The following is a 14426-nucleotide window of genomic DNA, read 5'->3' on the forward strand; positions in this document are numbered from 1 at the left end:
AGCTGGCCCCAACTTGACCTTGAGGGCGTTTGGCGTGATTTCCGCAAACACGCCCAAAAGCTTTTGCGTTTGTCTGCCTGCAAGAATGTTCCTGGGAAGCTCACGGCTCGCTCATGCGCGTGCAAACGTGTGGTCCGTGCAGGAAGCGTTCCCAGGAGCACCTCCTCAAATCCCTTCCCTCGTCCCCGCTTGTAACAAATTTCAACACTCCCGCTGGAGCAGAGACTCCGGCCCGCAACCTGACTCCCTGCCTAATGCCAAGTTCCCGGAGCGTTTTCACTGAGCGTTCATCGAACCATTTCCAGTAACGAGCAAATGTGTAATAAAGTCTATCTGGGGCGCGTGGGAAAAAGGTCTCAAGTCGGCTCGATAAATGATTCACTGCAGATAAATGACCCAACTCCAAGGCATCCCTGACTCTGCCGTCCCGAACCAAACACTAACTGAGCACCAGCTTTTCCTTGCACAGTGAGTGGTACACGAGCTGCAATCTCTAGTCCTGTCACTAACCCTGCGGCTTGTCCTATTTCAGCCCCTGCCACAGCAAAGGAGACCCGAGACCCACACCCAGTAGCTTGGTCTGTCTAGCCGGGAAGTCTCACCACTAGCACCGAGCCTGCATTCTAGTGGCACCCCTGGGTCATGGCCCATTGATTGATTTGTCCTGCTGGACGGGGTTTACCCTGTACTCCCATTGCCTCCCCTAAAGGGCCGCCCCACTTGGACGGGGGCCCAAACGCAGCGAGCCAACAAGCTGCCTTTGGGGGACCTGCAGCATCCTTGCGCATCTGGCTGTGGCGGAGCAGAACTGCCTCCCGGGTCATGCTCAGCTGCAGATCCTCAGCTGGTGTCAGTGAGCCGGCGTCGCTCCCCCTGCAGTCGACGGCGCTCTGGCAGTTTACACCAGCTAGGGTCTGGCCTGCAATTCATCGGGCGTGATCAGGGGAGCGAGGGGCTGATCGCGCCACGCCCACAGCGCTACGCTGCAGGGAGAGTGGGTGCAAGGAAAGCGAGTAGGGATCAGGGAGGCATCCGTTCTGAGGAGCTCCCTCGCGAGGTGTTCCCGAGAACGGACGTCAGCCCGGCTAAGAATCAGAAGCTCCCGGGCGGTGGCTGAGGCCCAGTGGCCAGCTACAGACTCGAACCAGGAGCAGCAAAAGAACAAAAGTTGCTCCTGCTCTGAGCCGAGCAAAGCATCCCCACTCACTTCACTGCTTTCAAAACCAGGTGCCCTCCTTCAGCAGGACCCATTTAAAGAATAGAGATATTCTGAAGGCGGAAACCTCTGTGAGTGACCCCCCCAGAGGAGCCCCCAAGCTCTGGGGCGGACCCACACCAGTCAGCTGGTAGCCGAGAGTCGAATCCAGCCCCATCTCTTTACTTGGGGGAAGGGGGAATTCTGCTTTCAGGTACAGCCGGTGCAACCCCATTGGGGTCAGCAGGCCTGCACAGGTTTCAAGGAGGGCAGGACTGGGGCCTGGTTTAGGGGTGTCTCCAAGCAACTGAGGCAGCTGCCAAACTCTGCCCCCCTTCAGAGCCATTTGTCGGGTCCCTTGCTGGGCTCCTTGGCCACAGAGTGAAAACCGTTTTGCTTTGCCAGGGCCAAATGTGCTGAATAAGCAACTGACTCGAGGGGACCCATCAATGCCACTAGGTGATGCCAAAGGCGAATCATAACGCCCCCACCCATGCAGCAATAGGACATGCCCGGGGATTGGAGGGCTCAGGCTTTGTCCAGACGAGCATGCTGCGGGGGAGGGCTGTCCTGGACTGGGAAGGCGACAGCACTGATGCTATGGGGCTGCCGGTGCTGAGTGGGTGGAGGTGCTGACAGGGGACGAGGGCCCTACCTGTGGCTAACCAGGGCTCCACAGTTTAATGACCATGAACATGTCCAGAACAACCCTCCAGAACTCCCGACGAGCAGTCCCGTCTCCCGCTGGCCAAGCCTTGGCCCAACCTCTTCCAGTTTCACCCACCGTCCAGGGCTGGGCGCATCTCGGTCAACAGCTCAGTGGCCGATATCCTTACCGGCACGGTGTCGACAAGGGAAACGTTCATGCAAGGGGAGACGCAGTCAATGTCCTTCCAACCACCTCGCCCCGTCACGGCCTTGGCATTCCAGCAGAGAAAAGCCAGCTAAGAAATGAAGGAGCCGCTCTTCTGTAGAAACCAGCAGAGGACATGACATCACAGGGGTGTGGGAGCTGATAGGCCCCGGTTCCGACATTCAAACCAGCGGGGTCAATAAAGTACCTTAAGGCTTGTGGTCACCATTGTGAGTGCTGGACTGAGAAGTTCCTTCAGAGGAGGAGTGACTCCGGAATGACCGATTCTGCTGCCTGGAAATCCAGCAGGGACCTGTTTATTTTTTTACACTGCTGCATTTTTTCTGGAACCGAGAGTTGCCCCTGGCACCACAGGAACGATCAACTTTAGGTGTTGAAACAGCAGGTCCATCTCCCAGCCCACCCCCACGGACCTTGGCCAAGCTGGGTCGGTACGTCACACGTGTTTGCAGAGGTCTCCTCCCCGGAGAGCGTCCTTTCCCTTTTGCCGCAGAAACAGTCCCTCTTGCGGCTGGTTTGAAGGCTCGGGTCAGTGCTTAAAAACTCTAAGCAGCAAGATCAGGCCAAATTTAAGTTCGGCCCAGCAGCTCACGTGCCGGCCGAAACCTCTGCTTCAAACTTCTTGTGGAGCTGTGGTTTGGGGCGCTGTGTCTGTGCCTTGTTGGGTTTCCCCAGACCTGTCATCGGAAGGAACCCGGGGTGAGGGGGATAGTTAAGCTGCCGCTGGACAGGCAGGCTCTGCAGGCTGGGCTGTGGCCTCATCAAGATGATACAGGAGCTTCTGTCTTGCTGGAGCAGGTGGCCGGAGTGTTTCTAAACCGTGGCCCGTTGATGCCAGGGCAGGTGGAGAAAGTGCTGGGACGTAGGTGGCCTCCCTCCTTCCCCTTCCAGAAGGCCGGAAAAAAAAGTCCTAACAACAGCCAGTTCTTGAAGAACCATCTAAGGAGGCTTCTTAGTCCTATGACCCTCTCCTGAGCCCCCCATCAGGGAGATCAGCTCCGGCATCCTTTGGATAACAGAGGAGGGTGTCATTTAACGAGAGGGAAAGCTATCGGTAAAATTAAAAAAACGGGAGTCCTACAGGCGGGAGAGTTGGTGATGGCCATCCCCGGTGGGCTGAGGATCTCTGAGAGACCCCACCATGGCACAGGGGAGCGGGTGGGGGAGAGACAAAGGCAGGGGGAAAAAATAAGCGTGTATAATAAATATAATATTCAGCGCCGGTGGCGTATTGCATGGAAGCGGACGTCAGACGAGCGATGCCGCGGCCGGGAGATGGTGCTGCCTATTATACACTTTACAAACACTGCATTTGTTTCCCCAGTCTCTTAAGAAAAAGAAGTTGTGTCTGGTAGGTAAATAAAATCCTGTGACACTTGGAGTTTGTGGGTGGAACCTAGGGAACTATGAGGGATGGGGTAACAGAAGGTGGGGGGGGGGGCAGTCCTTTTTGGCTGTACAATGGAGCCGGCAGACGTTTCACATCACCGTGCAGCATTTGCAACGCTGTTTCTTCATGTCTAGGTCCTGATCGGCCCCCTTGGGATCCGTGTCGTTGGTTCCTGGCGTCTCCCCGACCTGGCCGTCTTCCTTCTGCGGCAGGGCGGCCACGGGCTCCACGGTGCTGCCGTTGGGCGGGGCGTGGTCCTTGGCCGGGCAATCTGCCGCGCCGGCCGCCGCTGGCTTGTTGTCGGCATCTTCGATCACCACCAGCTCGGCCTTGATGGTGCCCCCCAGGCCCAGCACCTTTTTGGTCTCGTCCTCGTCCTCCACGTTCTGGTAGCCCATGAAGATCATGGTAACCGGCTGCTCTTTGCTAGGCTCCGCCCCGTCGCCGGAGGCCAGGGTTCTTGGGCTGTCCACTGGCTTGGCTTGCACCCCCGTGATCTCCTTCCGGGGAGTGGTCTTCTGGCTGGGCAGGCTGCTCCCGGGACCCCCCTTCTTGGCCTCTTCACGCTCCTTGGTCTTCAAGTCCCTCTGGGAGGCCTCGCTCAGGTTCGCCTCATCTGCCTTGTGGATCAGCTCGTCCACCTCGGAGGAGCTGAGAGGGTGCACCCCATTCTCGATGGCTCCGTCCTCCAGGTGGACCGCGTGCACCACTGCGGGAGAGACAGAGAAGACAGTGAGGGCTCAGAGGAAGGCCCAGGGGACAGGTGCCAGGCTGATCTAGAGATGAGAGGTGGTGCCTGGATCTGGGATAGGCTGAGACGAAGGCTTGGAACCAAGCCAGGGCTGGGGGCTGAGGTTTCAGACGGCAGGAATCTACGGAGCTAATCTCACATTATCGCTCCCATCCGGAGCTGGCTGCATCTTGGTTTAGGATCTGACCCACACCCAGAACTCCCCTTCTGGATCAGGCAGCTTTTGAGCCCTTCAAAGAGGCAGACACGCCCCACACTCCACTGTTTGCTGCACCCTCGACCCAATCACCAGAAACAGCGGTTGTCATCCAGTGACACTCCCAGATCAGCACATGCTACCGTCCAGGGAATTATTCCTTGGGTGAGCCACAGCAAACCCCCATCTACAGTCAGGTGACGAGAACCAATGGCTTCTAAAGCAGTGCTTGGGGTGGATCACACTGGGCACCCACAAAGGAAAAAACCCTTTAAACAGGAAACCAGCCCTAGAATTGGTCAGCTAAGATACATCCCCAGATCATCCTCAGTACAGGGGTGACGACCTGGGGCATCTGTAAGAAAGAGTCCCCACCCCTGAGGTTAGTATACGCAGCCACTAGGTGGCGCGACTGCTCCATACCAAGGCATTTGGGTTTGATGATGATGGCGATGACATGTTATCCCTATGGAAGGTGGCTCTGCTGGTTATGATGTGGCTAGCTCGGTGCATCTCTTTCCAGGAGCCACGGGTGCGTGCTGCTTCGCCGACCGCTGCCCTGAATAATGCGAGGCAGCGAAATAGTGGAACCCACACGCAGCTCGTGGGACAGGCCAGGAGAGAAACCCAAAGCACCTGATCAGAGCAAAATTAGCAGCCTACAAACCAGGGGAGCCCCAAGCTCAGAGCTGCTGTCGGCACCCCGTGGAGATGCTGTTGCAAACCTATCGATGCAGAACCCACATCCAAACCCAGCGTGTGGAGTAGGTGTGGGCCAGTGTCGGTTACCAATGGAACAGGGAAGGCCGCAGCGCACCCTCGGTAAGAGCCATTCCTGGTGTTCACTGAAAATGGGTCCGTGTTTGCCCATCGTTTGTAAACCGATCCCCCAACAGCTGCAGAACGCTACAAGGGGCGAAGTGACTTTTAAAGGCGCCTTCGCTTATTTCAGCCCCAATGCCTCCCTGCACCCGCCGGGTGACAAACAAGACCACAGCTGCCCTTGACCGAAAGAGTCTGAATGTGCTTGGAGCCCAGCAATCCACGCAGCTTCTGCCACGGTGGGGCACGTGTCCCAGCAGCCCGGGCAGATCGTTGCTTTGGGAAGGGCTGAGGGGACGGTTGCAGCAAATTGCTAAGGAGTTCAGATAGTTAGCGCCACTCTCTTGCTATCTGCTCACAGTCCCAGGAAGTGGCTGTCAGCTGATGTGGTGGCCCCAACACAAATGGCAAAAGATAGCTGCAGTCGTGGAGGCTCTTAACGAGAAAGCAAGATAACACAGACCCCAAAGTGTTTTAGGAAGTCAGGTCTTATTAGCCCCCATTTCACACACTAGGGAAACTGAGGCACGGGGCAGGGAGAGCAACTTGCCCAAGGTCGCACAAATTAAGTAGCAGAGCCAGGGACTGAACTGGACCCAGAGTCCAGCAGCCAAGCCAGGGCACCACACAGCTTCGACCTAAACACTGTTACCTCCCACACACGTCTATGCATCAACTCTAGACTATGTCATGCATCCTATGAATCTTTCCTCCATTCCCCGGGACACGAAAGCGCTTATCTAACATCCTCCAACGCGCAAGAATCAGAGCAATGCAGGGCTGGAAGGGACCTCGAGAGGTCATCAAGACCAGCCCCCTGTGCTGAGGCAGGACCAAGCTAGACCATCCCTGCCCGGGGTTCCGCCAACCTGCTCTTAAAAACCTCCCATGACGGGGATTTCCCAGCCTCCCTTGGAAGCCTGTTCCCGAGCTTAACTCCGTATAATTAGAAAGTTTTTCCTAATATCGAACCTAAATCCCCCTTGCTGCAGATTAAGCCCATTACTTTCTTGTCCTATCTTCAGTGGACGTGGAGAAGAACTGATCACCATCCTCTGTACGCCAGCCGCCCTTTACATATTTGAAGATTGTTATCAGATCTTCTCTCTGTCGTCTTTTCTCAAGACTAAACGTGCCCAGTTTTGTGAACCTTTCCCCAGAGGGCAGGTTTTCTGAACCTTTTGTCATTTTTGTTGCTCTCCTCTGGACTCTCTCCTATTTGTCCACACCTTTCCTAAAATGGGGTGCCCAGAACTGGACACTGGATTCCAAATGAAGCCTCATCGATGTCAAGTGGAGCAGGACAATCTCCTCCCATGTCCTACATCCCACACTCCAGTTAACGCACCCCAGAACGATAACAGCCTTTTTCACAGCTGCATCACATTGTTGACTCATATCCAATGTGTGATCCACTAGGACCCCCCAATCCCTTTCGGCCGTACTATCACCTCACCTATTCCCCGGTTTGTAGTTGCGCATTTGATTTTTCCTTCCAAAGTGAAGCACTTTGCACTTGTCTTTGCTGGATTTCATCCTGTTGAATTCAGAGCAATTCTCCGATTTCTCAAGGTCATTTTGAATTCTAATCCTGCCCTCCAAAGTGCTTGCAACCCCTCCCTGCTCGATGTCATCTGCAAGTTTTATCAGCATGGCCTCCACTCCAGTACCCAAGGCATTAATGAAAATATTGCCCAGTGCCGGACCCAGAGCTGGCCCTGCAGGATGCTGCTAGAGACGCCCTCCCGGTTTGACAGCAAACCATTGAGCACGACCCTCTGAGCAGAGTTTTTCAAGCAGCTGTGCACCCACCTTGGTTTGGCGTGATTTGCCCTTGACAAATCCCTGCTGGCTGTTCCTTAGAACCCCACTGTTCTCCAGGGGCTTGCAGATTGAATCTACTGGTTCCGGGAGAGCAACATTGGGCGGGGACGCAGGGCATGGTGGCTGTTGGCTGCTAACCCTGAGTGGCTGGTGCCAATGACCCACTGCAGCCGTGGCAGGGGCCCAGCTGCCACTCCCCAGGAAAGCTGGAGAGTGGTAGACAGCAGTGAACGGTCACTGGCCCTGCCACCAACAGTGATGCGCCTCTGGCAGTGCCTACAGCCACCTTCTCCCTTCACTTCCCTCTTGGCCTCCAGGATGCCTGGGGAGGGAGGGACGCTCCTTGGGCCCGTACCTTTCATCTCATCCTCGTACACCTTGACCCCCTGCAGGCAATGATTCTTGGGGAGCAGGGTGGTGCTGGATAGGACTTTGGTCTCGCCAGTTACTCTGTCCTTCTCCACTGTGATCTCCACTGAGTACATGGCTGGGATACAAACAGGACAGTGAGAGTTAACCCAGCCCCCGGCTCCCACCCCGCTACGAGGCTCCAGCGCTCAGAAGCAGGCAGCTAGCGTGGGGGGGGGGGTGCATGATGGCGAGGAGGGGGTGCCAGTGGGTGAGCTCGGAGATGTTAGGCGGGGAGAGGCGGCAGTGTGCGTTCCAGCAGGGAGGAGTGCGTGGCAGGCAGCCCCTACGTCCCAGGCACGGCCTTGCCAGCAGGATGTACGTTACCTTCCAGCATCCTTAGCGCCCGGGCCAGCCCAGTGCTGCCGTGAGCTCCCTTACCTCTGGGGCTGTTCCGTGCCCCCTCTTGGTGGCTGATGGGACATTGTGGACAGAGAACTGCTTCCATTGTCACCTCTCTGTCCAGAGAGCTGAGGGATGGGCCTACCTCGCCTCTCTCCGCTGAGCAGCTGGCCAGCAGGATCGGGCCCCGCCGAGGACTCTAAGCAGGGATCTGACCCTCACTCCGGTTTTGTGCATTTAGTAAAAACCCCAACTTTCAAATTCAGTTGTAGTAAGAACGGCAGGAAAGCACCTGCTCTCGGATTCTCACACGGATGCAGGAGGCAGAAGAGAATCTAGGATTTGTTTCCGTCAGTCCACTGAGCAGATAGGAATCAAAGATGCACAGGGCTCGGCTTCTCCAATGAACAACCAGCCCCAGGAACCCAACTGCCCTCTGTCCTGTGCTCTGTGGCATTGTTCCCCCCTGGGCAAAGTGGGTGCAAAACAGTCCCCCAGCTGGAATTCCCCACTCCCGCGGCTGGGAGTGTGTCACCCCTGCTTTGCGCAGGTGTCCGTGACAACGCAAGGCGCAAGGCAGTGGAGAATCAGGCCCTGGGACAGATTCTCAGCTGGCATAAAATGCCGTAGCTCCAGTGGCATCTGTGCAGCGCTTCCCGGCTTTGGGCTCGTCTGAGCTCCTCTGGCGCGTCGACTGCTGGATCCCCGTCGCTGAGAGCGCCTCGAACCCAGCTCTCACATGCTACACCTGGACGCCGAGGCCTGCTCTGTCCCCTTGTCTTGGTGGCTCCTCGAGGGAGCCGTGGACTCTGAGGCTTGATCCATACTCACCTGGCTAAAGCCAATCATTTGCAACAGGAATGCAGCTTCCCTTTCATGCACCATTGCTAAGCCCCGTCGTACTTCACCTGCAAACACCAGAGCGCCCGCAGAACGGCGGCGTGGATCTATGGAGAGCCGTGCTGCTAAGCGCTCCTAGCTGAGCTGTGCTGGCTTGCAAGCAGCCTTTAGATTAGCCGGCCGGCTTTATCTAAGCAGCCAGGCTGCAGTGGGGGGGTTAGACGAGCCATGCTATGAGTCAACGTGGCCTTCCCTCTGAGCCAACAAGCCACAAGGAGCAGGAGGCAAAGAAAGAAAAATGAACCCAAGGGAAGGTGAGGGGATTTCTATCAACAGGCACCTTCGAGGGTCTGGGCCATAGAATCTACTCACGCTGTTCCGTTCGGGTCAGTCGGACCCACCTGCGGAGCTCACCTTTGCTAGGTGACAATACAGCTTGGAAAAGTGTGGGGTCCGCTTTGTGAGAGTGGTATGGGGTGAGCTGGCCCTTTAAAAGACGGGCTCAGCCTGGCCTCTGGCAGGTGTAACCCACCGTCCCAGGGGACAGGAATGGGGCAGGGGATCAGGTGATGGGCGCAGGGGACGTAGAACTGCTGGAAGAGCTAAGTGGCAGCCTGAGTATAGTGAGGGGGAGTCCAGGGAGAGGCCCAAAGGAACTGGAGGGCCGGATGAGCTGCTGGGCAGAGGGCCTGGGGAGGGAGCCGGCTGGGACAAGGGCAGGTGACAGCTCTCCACAGCTCCCAGGCAGGAGGCCTCAAAGAGATCCCTGCAGGAAGCAGGAGCTTGCTGGATAAGGGGTCCCAGCAAGGCGAAGCCCTCATAAAGGACGGTGGGCCTGGAGGGAGGGGAAACTGAGGCAGAGGCCAGCCCGGTGAAGCCTTGCTACAATGGGTTTTGAGCAGCACAGTCCTTAGCGATTGAAATGCGCTATTAGGGCCACAATCCTGCAAGGTGCTGAGCAGGGGCATCATGTGCTATTGGGCGGCGGGGGGGGGGCAGTTTGCGAGACCTTAGTTTGCCCCTCCTCCAACTTTTCATAGGCTCCATTCGGTCTTCCCCTCCCCCTCCCAGAATGACAATCACAGATAATGGTCTATATGCCAACGCAGTTTTGCACCCTGGCCCCCCCTGAATTTTTCTGGAATCACTCCCCCGGGGGCGGAGTCCCCTCAGCCTCTGTTGACTCCAAAGGGAGCCAGCGCGGCATGGGCCAGGGCCCACGATCACCTAGCAGGGGGTGTGTAGGTGTCCCCACAGACCGCTCCCTGCAGGATTGGATACAAGAGGCTGGACTGGCAGCACTGCATCGGGCGACCCCGTGTCTCACGCGAGATGTGCGCAACTTGCGTTTCCCGGGGCACCGCCCTTCGGATGCGCCAGACGCTGGGTACCCAGCACTGCTCCAAGTGCTGACTGCCTGGTACAAGGCGGATTTCAGCCTGCCCCAATAGGATCTGGCTGGCATCAGCAGGGCTGGCACTTCCATTAGGCGACCCTAGGCGGTCGTCTAGGGTGCCAGGATTCGGGGGGCGGCATTTTGTGCGCTCCCCACGGGGCACACGGGAGCTTTCGGTTCCGCTCCCGTCGCGCCGCCGAAGAAGGAGCTTCTGCCGACGTGCCGCGGAAAACAGCGGCAGGCAATTGAGCAGCTCAATGGCTGCTGCTGTCGCCTGCGGCATTTCGGCGGAGGGTCCTTCTTCGGCGGCGCGACGGGAGTGGAACCGGAAGCTCCCGCACGCCCCATGGGGAGCGCACAAAATGCCGCCACCCGAATTCTGCCCAGGGTGCTAGAAACCCTGGCGCCACTCGTGGGCATCAGGAGCCCGGGGAACGGTTCCACGTGCAGAGCATACGCCTTGTATCGATGGACCATCAAATTAATGGCTGTCTGCAATTCTAAGCCCGCGTGATGGACACCAATAACCTCAACCCACCTGGCTGAACACCCCGACTCGACCCTGCACATTCCTAACCCTAAGCCTATCCCTGACCCCCGTGCCGCACACCCCTGTCCCCAACTCACGCTGAGAGACACCTGCAGCCCTGCTCAGAGCACTGTGGCTTTGCTGCGATTTTCTCTCCCGAGACAACGCAACCCTGGTGTAGCCCCACGGCATCCTGCCCCCATCCAGCGCTAAGTACCGTGGGGCAGCAGGACTCGAGCATCCTCCCCGGGACAAGAGGCGACGTACGTACCTGCCTTCATCATGTCAGTGCCCTCCACCGACTTCATGGGGCTGTTGCAGATCTTCTGCTCCGCTTTGGGAAAGAGGAGGAAAAGCAATGACTCCTCTATCCAGGTGACCTGCCAGAGCAGGGCACACGCCCTTTCCCCACCGTGCCCTGCTCCCAGCCACGCCCCGGGCCCCGCTCCACGACGTCCACCACAACAGGGGACGCGCCAGGGCCGCTCCACGGAGGCTCGTAACAACAGCTGGAGTGGCAGGCCCCGGGCTCGCAACGGCAACGATCATCCCGCTCGCCTCTTCCACCCCACGCCCTGGGGAGCTGGGGGGAGGCACTTCCCACCGCCTAGGAGGCTGCTGCCCCCTGCAAATAGGCCTTCATGGCTTAGGTCTGCTCCTAGTTCACCCCGCAGAAAGCAGGTGCAGTCAGAGAAGGCTCATAGCTGTTGCCCCTGGGTTTGGTGGAGAGAGGGGAAGGCGGGTAGGAAAGGGGACGCTGGAGGAAAGGAAGGGTTGGGTGAGGTGGGTGACTGACTTCAGCAACCCACCCTGAGCCGTAGGGCTGGGGGCGTTTCCAGGGCTGGGTGACACGCAAGCAAAGGGGAATCTAGTGACGGAAGGAGCCATTCCCGCTCTTGGGGATCCACTCCCTGCAGAGCGAGGCGAGTGGGAGCTCAGCACCGATTGGCATCCAGCGGCCAAGCCTGTCCGAGCGCTGCCCAGCCACGCGGCAGGACCAAGGGCTGCAAGGCCAGGGCATCACATTCTGCTTCTCCCGCACAGGAGGCCACCATTCAGAGCAGCAGCGCCGGGGAGCTCGCTCTTAGGTGAGGGGAGCGTGGGAGGTGCCCAGGACAGAAGGAAAATTGGATCACATGGATGAGACAGGAGAGAACCCACCTTTAGCTGTGCCCAGCGGAGTCTGCAAAACAGAACAGAGAGAGGTTACAAGTAGCACTGCTAACTCCCAGCCCTCCTGTGGCACCCGAGTCCTCCACACAGCCGACCGTACATCAGCGAATCCAACCACCAGAACAGCAAACGGCCCCCCCCCGCTCCGCTAGTTGCTGCTGCAGGCCTGCCTGCCAGCTGGCAGCATTCAGACCCGGCGGGGACGTCTCACTCTAACCATGTGGCTCGAGACTCGTTAGCTCAAATCACAGTACGTGGGGTCAGTGCGACCAGAGGTAACGGAGAGCCCCGAACTGGTGCACTTCGAAAGGGGAATACGGTGCGGAACTGGCCAGCGTGCATGTGCACGGATGGGACCAGGGCCGTTCAGCTGCTGTGTCATAGACCCTTTAGGGCTAACAGCAGCGAGTCCCCTATAGACTGAGTCCTTGTCCGTCACCCGGGGCCGAGCTCCCTAGCCAGGCGGCGAAGGAACGCAAATGGATTTGCAGACCCCAGTCAGGTGGATTCCAGCTTCTTTCCAGCATTCTCTGTCTTCATCAGCACCATGATTTCCACCCAGTGACACACACCAGCCAATCATCTCCTGCTAATTCCCCACGAGGCCTGACAGCCCCATCAACCGGGCTGGGCGTGCGGGGGGCTCTGAGTGTCCACTCTGATCCAGCAGGGGGCGTGGCTGAGCTCTGCGATGGCAGGGGGTCGGGGGGGCACGGGGCAGAGCTGTGGGGCTGGCCCCAGCACGGGGGCTGAGGTGTGCGGATTTTCTCGGGAGGGGGCGGACGTGGGCTGGCGGCAAAGCTCTGCCCTGGGGAAGACGGGCGTTATTTTCAGGTGAAGAGGTGCTGGTTGTCACCTGTTTCGATCTCCCCTGTTAATAAAGCCACACAGCACTGCATTCCCTATTCCCTGCCTGCTTGCGTGTCACGGCTGGCACCGGTGCACGTGCGAAATACTCCTGAGCAGAACCGCCCCTCACACCCGCGCCGAGTGGAGACCCAACGCTTCCACTCCGATCTGGCAGCGTTTTACCCCCAGGCGGCACACGACGGCGCAAGGCAGCCGGGGAACTGGGGCCTCGTGTACGTGCAGATATTTCTGACTGCAGCTCGGGCACCCGCCGTTACACACCCGCACGACGCGACGACAGATGAACCGATTCCAGGCCTGGTTCCCCAAACGCCTGGATTCAAGGCCATTCGGTGCATCAGCCGCAGCACCTCTGCCTTGGGCGAGGGTGGCTGAGGGTAAACCGAGGCAGCTGGTTCTGTCCCTGCTGCCCTTTCACAGCTGTCTCAAGGGAACAGCCAGAGATGCTTTATCCCTTTAACCGCCCCAGCCCCTCCATGCCAACCTGTGCAGTGGGCGGGCCCCTGCATGGAGATCCCGTTGCTATTGTGGGCGCCGCGGTACTAGGGGGTTAATGGAAGTGACCTCTCTAAGGGAAGGTTTTGAGGCCAGCCAGGGCTAAGCTTCCCCCTCTCCCCCCCTCCTGACCTGACCTTCTGTGCGTTTGCTGCTTTCTCCTCCTTTGCTGGCACCTCCTTCCCCAGCTTCTTGGTGGAAGGCGCCGAGTCCCCGTTCTCCAGAATCTCCAGCTCCCTCTCTAACCTGGAAGACAGAGTTCGGCTGCTGAGCAGCGTGCGATGGCAGGGGGTAGCATGGGCTTCCCGTCCCCAGCCCGCAGGGCCAGCCCGACCAGTCTCAAAGGAGCCAAGTACCAGAGAGACCCCCCCACCCCTCCCGGGGAACCTGAGAGCGAAATGCCTGGTTACGTTATCCAGGCAAAGATCAGCCCGCCCCCCCCAAAGGCCCCACGCCAGCTTGTCCTGGGAGCAAAGGGAGATGGAGGGACAGAACCAAAAGAAAGGCAGAGGCCGGCTCCTCAGCTGGTGCAAATCGTTGGGAGGGTTCAGAGTTCACAGTTAAAGCTCCCGACTCCCAGCCCCCTCTGCTCCACCCATTAGACCCCACTCCCACCCCAGCACTGGGGATAGAAGCCAGGAGTTCAGGCTCCCAGCCCCCTCTGCTCTACCCACTAGACCCCACTCCCGCCCCAGCACTGGGGATAGAAGCCAGGAGTTCAGGCTCCCAGCCCCCTCTGCTCTACCCACTAGACCCCACTGCCTTCTCAGAGGTCCCAACACGCGCTTCAATCTTGACCTAGGGCGGCCTTGCTCTTCCCCCAAGTGCCCACAGTGCTCTGCCACTGCACACACACCCCGCCCCCCACACCGAGGCCCAATTCTGATCTCATACATGGGTGGCCTGAGCCAAAGCTCCCTGAAGCCAAGGGGAGCCCTTTCGCTGGCTTTCAATGGGGCCTTTACTCCGTGGCAAACCAGCTGTAACTCATGGAAGCCAAAGGACGGGTGCTGGTGTAAACACAAGGAGAATCAGGCTCAGGATATGAAGCAGAGGGCACCGATCTTGCCCATCTGGCGATCGTACGATGCAGCCAGAGCTCGGCCAACCCCAAACCTGCCTCCACCCACGGCCTCACGCTGGATTCAAACCAACCCACCCAGGTTTTGTTGTTGCTCATTTCCTTGGCTTCATGCAAGGACCTGTTTCCACCATCGCACTAAGCACCCCTTGCTACCCCCGCAGCGCACGGAACAGGGCCAATTGGTACGACACAAACCCCCACGAAACAGGAAGGTGAGCGACTGTCTAAAGGCCGCGG

The 14426-nt window shown here is 58.3% G+C and overlaps 1 protein-coding gene across 2 annotated transcripts in view; it reads right to left on the minus strand.

Moving 5' to 3' along the window:
• Nucleotides 1–215: 215 nt before the first annotated feature.
• Nucleotides 216–14426, minus strand: part of PALM (paralemmin) — a 62321-nt gene continuing 48110 nt past the window's right edge. The window contains exons 5-9 of one of the 2 annotated variants that reach the window (XM_039515371.1): nucleotides 13243–13351; nucleotides 11729–11750; nucleotides 10839–10901; nucleotides 7408–7539; nucleotides 216–4168 (exon numbers count right to left, since the gene is read on the minus strand). In XM_039515371.1, the coding sequence (XP_039371305.1) occupies nucleotides 3549–4168; nucleotides 7408–7539; nucleotides 10839–10901; nucleotides 11729–11750; nucleotides 13243–13351 (946 nt within the window). In that variant the 3' untranslated portion in view covers nucleotides 216–3548. The remainder of the gene's footprint in view (nucleotides 4169–7407; nucleotides 7540–10838; nucleotides 10902–11728; nucleotides 11751–13242; nucleotides 13352–14426) is intronic. The other variant, XM_039515372.1, reaches the window with a different exon arrangement.

This window comes from Mauremys reevesii, linkage group 26, assembly GCF_016161935.1.
Source record: "Mauremys reevesii isolate NIE-2019 linkage group 26, ASM1616193v1, whole genome shotgun sequence".
NCBI classification, from domain to species: domain Eukaryota; kingdom Metazoa; phylum Chordata; order Testudines; family Geoemydidae; genus Mauremys; species Mauremys reevesii.